This window comes from Aplysia californica, unplaced genomic scaffold (genome assembly GCF_000002075.1).
Source record: "Aplysia californica isolate F4 #8 unplaced genomic scaffold, AplCal3.0 scaffold00036, whole genome shotgun sequence".
NCBI lineage: Eukaryota > Metazoa > Mollusca > Gastropoda > Aplysiida > Aplysiidae > Aplysia > Aplysia californica.
In genome coordinates this window covers 119,222-129,857 of record NW_004797306.1, presented here as the reverse complement: position 1 = coordinate 129,857, position 10,636 = coordinate 119,222, and the positions used below count along the sequence as shown (strand labels likewise).

Below are 10,636 nucleotides of genomic sequence, written 5' to 3'. Positions count from 1 at the left end.
TTCGTTGGTAGGAAATTTTGAATTTTGCCCGGGTGGCGGCCGAAGCCTACTCTTATCGATTTTAGACCACCAAGGGATCTTTAACGTGCGCAACTTGCACACGGGCCCTCCGAGATTTTTCGCCCTTGTCCGAGAAGGCTAGTTGTAGATCTTTCCTACCAGAAGATCAGGGGTGTGGCAGAAAGACAGCAGTTAGGAGGAGCCAAGGAGTAGCAGTAGAAAGGCTGCAGAAAGAGTCAGAAGCCCAGAGGAGGGGAAATGAAAGCAGACAACAGAACATTGTTAGAGATCAGGAAAGGATGTGAAAGGAGACAATTTTAGAGAAGAAAATTTTTTTGGTCGCTACCCGGAATCGAACCCGGGACCTTTGAATGAGAGGCCAACACCTTAACCTCTAGGCCACGAGAGCCCCCGGTCAATGTGCGCTCTAGTACACCTTTTATACTACACTTAACGGCACAGATGCTGACCCCAGGAGAAGTGTTATATGTGACACAAACAGACAGCAACTTGCACATTTCTCAGTTAACTGATGAAAAAATCCATGGGATATACACACGACCACACACCACGACCTTACGGGAATGAAACAGGGAAATGGGGAAACCAAGCTCAAACACTTATACACAACCAGAACGTACAAATAGCAGAAAACCTTCGCTTGCAGTATGAAAAAAAAACTGATGACATATGACTTGTCAACATCCAACTCAGCCATATATATTTATTATCTGAATTGCACAGGGGCATGCAGTGCGTAGTGGCTGATCCCACAACTGACAGAATATTCCAAGACTTTCTTTACTCCAACAAGAAAGTTGATCGAAAGCCCACTGAAGTGCAATAAGTTGGTATGGTACAGTACAGTACAGGTTCAAATCTCTTTGTCCTCAGACCGGGGTTCATCACAGGTACAATTCAACAACAGGAACACATTACGTGTACAAGTAATAGACACCCATCCCAATCCACAGACAAAACACAAAATTTCACATTCAGCCAACACAGACTCATCACACTTTATCAGATGATAGACACGCTTGTAGGCCTGGTAGAGCCATCATATCTCTATGAACCATTCACACAGACACTTGCAGTCATCCAACGCCCACCTGACAAATGTTATGATGAGGTCATATATTTCGGGCGAAGGAGACAAACAGAAAGCCCAGAAGTCGTTGGATTGGTAGCAACATAATGTAAAGACATATTGTGACTGATACACTTGCTTCTCAAGAAGACAACAGTTTACACAAGATTATATTTGAGATTGTAACAGGAGATGACTTGACTGACAGTAACCCCCAAAAACTTCGGAGTAAAAACATTTTCTGCAGCAAATAGTAGTTCAACCCAATCTAAAAACAGAACGTCCTAAAAGTTCAAATCTAATTGGACAAGCATTGATACTTCCGGATCTATCCCCTACCCTACCTGCAACATCTTTCACTCAGCGAAAGACGAGTAGAAAATGCATACCACAGTAACCCCTTCCCATGGAATAACACTTACATTTAAGAATACACTAGCAAAACCTGGTATTTCGCGATAAGTTTCTTTGAAAAAAAAGATGGCAACAACTGAGCACACCCCCTCCCAACATAGTGCTCCTGCCAGTGACTGAAAACAATTTTCCAAGCCAAACCATGGGCACTTGAGGCAGAGAAAGGGTTATTGATTTTCTTAACATGACAATGGAGAAAGGCAAAATAGTACAAAAATATGCTACACTTTGTGTGAAAACGAGAAACAACACTTTTCCAAGACAGGCATTCTCCTCTCCACGCACCTGTCTCGCTTAATCCCAGTGAAAAACGTCAAAAACCGGTGTCATTCTTCTCCCTGAGATTGTTACTTTCATTTATAGAGGCAGGCGCAAGAATCCTTTGCAACAAACTGACAAACTCCTGCCCAAACGTGTCCCCAGCAGGACTATGACTACTTTCAAGCATCCACATGAAGAAGAAGAAGCAAGAAGACATTCAGACGTTTGTCTCGCCTCAGTTCCAACCCTATCACTCACTTCCCGTAGAGGTGAGACAGAAATGTAACAAAATTTGAAGACAATGATGCAACTTGTAGCATTCTGACAAACATGGGAGGTGTCAGAAAATCATCAGCCAGTTGCTCCTTGGAGGAAGGATCACAAATAAATGCCCTATTGATAATGTCATCCGCGTGTGTATGTTTGTGTGTATATATATACCTAAAATACATCTATACACACATGAACACACATATCTATATATAAAAACAAGAAAAATAATGCAGTAGAAGGAACCTTAAAGTATCAACGAGATTCCCTTCAACACATGTCGAGTTGAGGAAGAGAGACGATCACAAGGTACAGAGAACACTGGAGGAGGGGCCGGGGAAGAAAGAAACACACGTCAGGGGTAGAAGGAAGTCATGAGCTGGAATGTTCGGCTTGACAAGAAGCTTGGTCAACCAGCAGTCGTCGTATATCCCGAAATCTCTTGCAAGTGACGATACACACGACAAAAAACATTTTTGCCGCGCCTTGTGTGCAATAACAATTTTATTTAAAAAACCCAGGTATTTCCAGATCAAATGTCAGTAAGCGTAAGTCCGAGTTACAATGTTGTACTGGTCACAAGTCAGCAATAGGTTATGAGCTGAAAGACGTCAGCTGAGTGGTGGGTGGTTGTGGATTGGGTTGGGATGGGTTGTGTTGTGTTGAGGCGGATGAGATTGGCATGGGACTCACACTGAGAATGGACAGAAAGTCTGCAAAACATGGTTCTCAGCTGTGAGGCTTCAGGGAAATTCCTATGTAACATTCCCGGCGCAGTGTGCCCTTGCACAGGTTCTACTCTGAAGACCTATGCAATAAAATCAACCATGCTGTGTCCCAACGATGACTTCTCTCTCTACTCTTCACAGGTCGTTCCCAGAGAGCAGGCTGATCCTGTTGCTTTTGAGTGAGAAAGGCTGATGAGCTTCTACCGTTGTTTCTGCATTGCAGATTGAAGCAGCAAGGTAGCTGAAAAAATGAAACCAGGCTGCCACATCAGGCAGGGTACAAGGTAGGGGAAAGAGCGAAGATATTTCTCAAACTCAAATCGCTGGGTGGCCATACCCTGGCCATTAGAGTGTATCACATACACATGAGAGTGTATCACATACACATTTGGGGTGTGTACAGGTGTGTACAGGGGTGAAGGTGGATCCAAACCTCCCAGCTCAGCAGATTCCAGACACGAGGGTCAGATCCAGCCTCTGGTGCCAACTGCCGACAGTATGCTGTGTGTTGTACAAACCCCACACCACAAAGACAGCAAAGAGAGGAGGGGGAGGGAGAGGATCCAAAAAACAAAGGCTGGTCGATTTTCTCTGCACGTCTGAATAAACACATACACACACAACTATATAAAGCTTTTCACAGTTTTCCTGATTGACTGAGAGGTCAAAGGTTGTGATCTTGAGACTTGGCTCCATGCAGGGGGTCCACCGGGAAACACGTACCTCCAGCAGGGAACTCACTCGGCCAGCCAACCAGCATGACTGTATGTATCAACAGCATGCAAACCAAGTCCCAAACACACGGGAATCTGGGCGACTCCGGGGAGGAAGCTTGAGGCTATCCACTGCTCAGTCTATGTTGGGTGGCAATGAACGAAACCATCGGGAATCAAGGCCCGATTGACCGATGCTACAACTGCTGCATGCGGAGGTATGTGTCGTTGGCTCTCGCCGTGATGGGAGCATGCACGGGGTGCAGAAGGCAAATGTCAAGGTCATTGTTGTGCTCTGCCAACGATGTGAAGTGATAGTGAAGGACCAGCTCCTTGAGGGTGGGGAAAATGTTGTAGGGTTCCGCAAAGCCGTAGCCCGTGTCACTGTGAAGGATACGGCAGTGGTACGGAGTGCCTCGACATCTGGGGAAAGGAAAAAGAAATACTTTACTGACTCTGGAATAAACCACACGGGGTACACTCATCTGTTTTTTAAATACTAAACATATACATAAATGCATGGCATTGTACCAAAACATTTACAAAGGGAGATATTCACAAGAGAAAAATAAATAACAGGCTAACCTAATGATGATGTACTTTTCATTTAGTTCCGTTGAACTCTTTGATTCCGGATCCAAGTTTTTGGTTTTGTGTTCTATAGAATCTTCACTTCAGTGGCGTTTTTTGGGTGCCGATTTCATCAACCCCAAGATCTACACCCTGTTCTGTGCTACATTTACCACCTATTTTCACCTATACTGTTATTCTCTGTCAAGTTACAAATAGTTTCTGTGATCACATAACAAAATCCATTAATATCTGACTGAATTATAGCAATTTTAAGGTAACAAACACCTCTCGCTGCCTCAAAATGGGTGCGTAAAATTTTTAATTTGTGAGAATCTCTTGCGGACTGAAAGATCTCAGATGACAGGGCACACAATAACATAATGGGCCAATAATTCTTGGACAAATCAGACAACAGAAAGCTACGTCATATTCAAGTATTGCAAGCTTTTCCTAACAGCTCAACTCTTCAGTGGTCCACAAGACAAAGGTACACATTCCAGAGATGCCCTCAACCTACCCACAATTTCCAGAGAAGAGAAATGGAACCAAAAAATTGACCGGAAGGGGTTGGCTTTTCTAACAACACACTCACACAATGGACAGAACGTGGACGTTGCCCTCCTCAGCCTTCGGCCGGATCAGGAAGGTCCCGTCGGGTTTGCCGGCCAGCAGGGACTCTGCCTGTGTGCGCTGACAACTGATGAGCCAGAGGGCCTCGTCGTAGTGCGGCACGTTGTGCTCAGAGTCGCCAGACGCGCCCTCCATTTGACTGCCAAGGATGAAAGACGAGCACAAGTTACAACAGAGCTTCACTGAATGAGCTGGTAACTCTCAAATAAAAATTGTGCAATTTCTATAAGATTTGGAGTATGTTTTAGTTTTAGTAGAGGTTTTACGGCACTCTCAATTGCATAAGGTCATATATGAACGCCAGAAGATTAGAAGTGTTACAAGGGAGTAACAAACATAAAAAAAGAAGGAAGGGGAGATAAGGACGAAAGATGTTTGATAGGAAAGAAGGAGGCAAACCACACAAGAGCACCCACCCACCACCCACTTCGTCATCTGTCCCAAGAATAAAGTCAAAACAACAGTAAGGGATCACCTGTCCCTAGAATAGAGTTAAAACAACAGTAAGTGATCACCTGTCCCAAGAATAGAGTCAAAAGAATAGTAAGAGATCACCTGTCCCTAGAATAGACTTAAAACAACAGTAAGTGATCACCTGTCCCAAGAATAGAGTCAAAACAACAGTAAGTGATCACCTGTCCCTAGAATAGAGTTAAAACAACAGTAAATGATCACCTGTCCCAAGAATAAAGTCAAAACAACAGTAAGTGATCACCTGTCCCTAGAATAGAGTTAAAACAACAGTAAGTCATCACCTGTCGCGGCGTCCCTCCAACAAGTTGTCCAAGAAGTCCTGAGTCTTCCCCCTATCCAGCAGCCAGGTCTTCCACTGCTCTCGCTGTTTGTTCAACCGTTTGATCTCTGGCTTCATGGAGTTCATGTCACCGATTAGCGTGCGATTCCACGACGACCGGCGATCCAACTCAACCTATGGCAATTGTCGCAGATAAAAGGGAGGGAAATCTTCAGTGCTCAGCTGTTTTCAGTACAACAGATATGATGAAACTATGGCTTATAAGAGGAATTCAGAACACCTGCAAAAAGCTTTCTGACCTAGCCTAAATAGGTGTGAACTTTGTCAAGCTAATTTTACATTGGATCAATGATTAAAAGTTTTCATCATCAAGTGCAGACATCATGGTTCTCCATTCATTCCTTTGCCCAGGTGCTCTAAAAGAAAAGAAAAAGTCATATTATCCTGATCTTTTCCCATCACCCACCTGTTAAGGCTTCCCAAGAATGTTGCTCTGGGACTACCATTGCCTTGTTTGCCTTCAATTCTACCAGTGAGAGCAAGATGTTCAAGACATTTATGTCTCTTCAAGTATCCCAGAGACTGCATTTATCTTCTAAAGGTTGTTCTTATCAGCCAGCTTTTAGGGGCATGAAAATGTGGACTGAGAACAGAGCCCCAGACAAAGTTAAAGACAAAAGTTTGGTACATATTTAATCCAATTCCGCAGAAGAAAACTTATAATTTAATTAAACCTGAAACTTACCTCCAGGGCACCTTTGCTTTCCTGTATCCTCATAAATCGAGATTTCAGAAGCTCCATATTCTCTTGCAACCTGTGACAGTAGCAACAAAGAAGCACACTTAAATAATTGCATTGAAAAAATCCAACATGCGGAAATGGCAATTTTCATAATGACAATTTGCAAATCTGTGGTACTACTTTTCCCCCCCTTATACTAATACAGTCCAACCACAGTCTAATCACTGGTACAAACAACCATTTCCCACTTTGTCCCTTGTGTTGTTTTTTTCTCTCTCTATGACTGTCCAAAATGACCACTTGAGGAGCACTTTTCTCCTAGACAAAGCACTTCCTACCATGATATCAGAAATCAGATGCTTTATCATAATTCTATGATTAGTTGGAATCGTTATCAAGATATTCAAAGAACTGCATTCGGAAAAGCTTGACATATTGAGAAACTAACAAATTTCTCAAAACTAGGTACTGAGCAATAATAGAACTTTGTCATTCTGAAGTAGCGAATGGCTTGCAGGCAAATTCTTCTGTGACACTACAAGGACTTGACCTACTTTTGACTGTCGTGTCCGGCTGTCTCCAGCAAGGACCTCCGTGCCAGGTCCATCTGCTCCTGGAAGACAATGAGCGTCTCCTTGAAGGCGTCCAGGGCCTGGTGTTTCAGCTGCATCTCCTGTACACACAAACAACACATTGGACATGTAGATTAACACGCTACTTGTTTTCTTTTAGTGAGGTTTTATGGCGCTCGCAACTGCATAAGGTCATATGAGCGGCAAGGGGTGGATGTCAAGAGAGAAGTCCAAATGGGGAATCGGGCTTACTCTGCTAACCTCTCTAGCCTTAACAGAACAAAGTCTGCTTTGACCATCAAGGCACCCCGGAAATAGCAGTTCACAAGACAGTGACAAACATTCAACAAAAGTAGAGGAAAAATGACGATAGTATGGATGAGGAAAGAAAAAGCAGCAGTTCCCCCTATGATGTTCCAGCAGAGTATGAGCGTGACATTGATAAATCAGCCCATTTACAATTCTACCGTGCATAAGAACATGTCAATATCCACCCTTCGGGAACAACAAGCGACAGACAAAAATGCAGAAAATACAGTCAAAGGAGGACTGAAGACAAAAGATGAATTTTGCTGAACCCCCCCCCCCCGCTCTGAAAATTGTGTGTGTCGTGTGCAGCAAACATGAAGAAGAAGAGGGAGAATTCTGTGGAAAAAGTGGCAAAAGAGTGGCAAACATACAACAGGCAGGCAGGCAGGCAGGCCTGCGAGGCTTTCTGTTCAGCAGTGTACCTGAGAGAGGCGGGAGTGACGCTCATACAGGTCATCGTACGCCGACCGTTTCTCCAGGTACTGGCGGTTGATGCGCACCAGGGTCTCCACCTCCTTGGCAATGTCTTGGTGGTTCTCTGGGTTCTCCTGTGGGGGACACACGGAGAGAAGAAATACACAACGGTTGTAAGTTTATTTACAAATTTTACGACACTTGCAACACAAATAGGCCGTATGTTAGTACCGAAATTTAGAGATATTACTACAAGAGAGTAACATACAAAGAAAAGAAGCAGGAAAGTTTTAGTTTTAGTAGAGATTTACGGCTCTCGCAGCTGCATAAGGTCATATGAGTGCCAGAAGATTAGAGGTGTTACAAGAGAGTAACAAACAAAAAAGAAGGAGGGGAGATAAGGATGATAGATGTTTGATAGGAAAGAAGCAAACCACACCAAAGAAGGAGGAAAGATGAGGTCAATAGATGTATGATAGGAAAGAAAGAGCAAACCACACTAAAACACCTGCCAACCAACCCCCCCACCCCCCCCATAAGCCAATGAAATTATGTTTGAAGGAGTAAAGAGAAGCATCTGCACCATTAACAATTTATTTCTAGAGGTACCAGCCATTCATGGCTAAGAGCTGTTTTAGTCTAAAAGAAGCACATGGACTGAATAACTGTCATTAAATGCAGGGAAAAAGCTAAACAAGGCAGAAAGAAATTACAAAGTGGGAGAGAAAAGATGAAGGACATACTATACCAGCACCATCCAGCCATTCACGTGCGTATATGATTAAAAAATCCCCCCCCACCAAAAAGGGTATATAATTTGAATGACAAACAAGTATTTTAATTGGTTTTGAGCCCTTTATGAAAGAAGAAAATTGATGCAATAAATGTCACTACCTGCTACAAAAAAAAAAAAAAGAAGCAAAACGCAAAACTGACAGACATTCAATTAACACTTTGCAGTCACCTAGCCAGCAATACAAAATACCCCCCGTCTGGTCACTCTGCCAGGAGAGTGACTACAACGGACTTCTCGGGCCTGTTTCTGCGCCAGGTGACCGAAACGGATAATTTTCACGTCGCATTTTTGCGCCAAGTGACAGCAAAGTGTTAAAAAAAATTAATGGTCCTTTTTTTTCTTGGTCTAATTCTACGAAGAGAAAAAACACGAGCTACTGACCAGTCCCATGTTCCGGCTGACGGGGTGCACCAGCCTCGTGTCCAGCGTGCTGTTGTACATGGCCAGAGAGTTGCTCTGGTACCAGTTGATCAAGCTGACCACTGAGGTGAACTCCAAAGGGTCCACAAAGCCGTAGTGGCCGTTCTGGTGGAAGATCTTGATCAGCTTGTTGCTACCACCCTTCCTGTGAGAGGTGAGGGGGGGGGGGGGGGGGGAGGAGAAAGAGGAGGAGGTGTTGTAAAAACTTTTGATTTACATACCATAACCTTAGGATACTAATCACTGCTGTCATTTATGATTGTATTGATGTTAAAATGTTGAAATTAAATAAATTCAAGTATGTTGTTAATTTAGGGTGTGGTGAAGCGTATCAATTGGCCAGTCTCATTCCTTTCCTTAAAAGAGTAACGGATTTAGACAATTTTAAACATTGAGATAAATACCTGAAATACAAGATTTAATTTTTTGCTTCAGAGAGAGAGAGAGAGAGAGAGAGAGGGAGAGAGAGAGAGAGAGAGAGAGAGAGAGAGAGAGAGAGAGAGAGAGAGAGACAGAGAGAGACAGACAGACAGACAGACAGAGACAGAGAGACACACACACACACACACTTAAAGTATGGAGTCATCGGCTGACCTGAGCGTGTAGTCGCCCGGAGAGGAGACTCCTGGAAGAGAGAAAGAGAGAGAGAAAGAGAGAGAGAAAAAGAGAGAGAGAAAGAGAGAGAGAGAGAGACAGAGAGAGAGAGACAGAGAGAGATACAGAGACAGAGTCAGAGACACACATACAAAGTACAGAGCCATGAGCTGACCTGAGCGTGAGCGTGTAGTCTCCAGGCGTTGAGGCGTCCCGCACCAGGAAGGTCCCGTCGGGCTGGTCCTTGAGCTTCTCATTGACCTCCTCGCGAGAGATGTCCCCCCAGTACCACTCGGCGTCCCGCAGCCGGTCCTCGGGGGTTTGGGGGGATATAGAGCTGGAGGCTGCCGATTCCAAGACTCGAGGTGGACCTGTAGAGAGACGTTTGTTTCTGTTTTAGTAAAGAATTTTAAGGCATTTGCGATATAATTAGGCCATGTAAGCGCCAAAGAATTGTTGTAAGAAGGGTTTCGCGGTACTTGCAACACAATTTGGCTGTATAAAAGCCAAAGATTAGAGGTGTTAACTAGAGTAACACGTATAAAAATAGAAGGAGAGAAAACAACAATAGATGTTTGATTGGAAAGAATGAGCAAAACCTCACCAAAGTACCCACCAACAACCCACGCAGAAAGTATGGACAGAATGAGGAAATTATATATCTGTCAGGTATTGGTGCGAGTCATTTATTGTTTGTGTCCCCCCTCAGCAGACAGTGGCACCCTTCAACGCCCTGCCTTTTCCAACGCATGGGAAGGAAATAAATAGATAATAATAGATAGCATTTGTATAGCGCAAATCCCCGCTCAACAGCAAGCTCTATGCACTTCACAATCTATTCTATTACCTGAGCTGACCTGAGAGCATTCTGAAACAAGCTCAACTTCCTGGGAAGCACACAGTGCAAGCAGCAATTTATAGGCGCTAAAACACTAACATACTGACAAGATCTTTTGCTGTCTGTGGCCGGGTACCCATTTCCACCAGGATGAAGTGAGTAAACTTTGTGTAAAGTGCCTTTCCCAAGGACACAACGCCGGGCCCGCGGCTTGAACCCCTGACCCCGCAACCTCTAGATTACCAGTCCGGTAGTCTAACCACTAGGCCACCGACGCCACATCAGAGACATGCCCATATAGCATAAAACTCGAGTCATCCAAGGGGTGTTTGGTAAAAATTTTACAACATCAAGAGGCCAGCCTAGGATAAGGAAAGGCGGAAAGAGTCTGTCTGTGGACTATACCTTGATGCAGGGTGAGAAAGGCAGTGATGAGAATGAGCAGTTTTACAAGGGTTGTGGGAAAGGACTACTTTTGTGGGAGGGGACAGGTCTTTTTTGTGTGTGCGTGTGTCGGT

The 10,636-nt window shown here is 44.1% G+C and overlaps 1 protein-coding gene across 1 annotated transcript in view; it reads right to left on the bottom strand.

The window, feature by feature from the left end:
- Positions 1-330: 330 nt before the first annotated feature.
- The window catches only part of LOC101852902 (phosphatidylinositol 3-kinase regulatory subunit alpha), a gene marked incomplete at its 5' end in the record, with an annotated part of 26,402 nt that continues 16,096 nt past the window's right edge, over positions 331-10,636 (bottom strand). Inside the window, 8 exon segments of the mRNA XM_013091424.2 lie at positions 331-3,899; positions 4,642-4,818; positions 5,435-5,607; positions 6,179-6,248; positions 6,730-6,848; positions 7,479-7,604; positions 8,648-8,831; positions 9,456-9,651. Coding sequence (XP_012946878.1) covers positions 3,674-3,899; positions 4,642-4,818; positions 5,435-5,607; positions 6,179-6,248; positions 6,730-6,848; positions 7,479-7,604; positions 8,648-8,831; positions 9,456-9,651 — 1,271 coding nt within the window.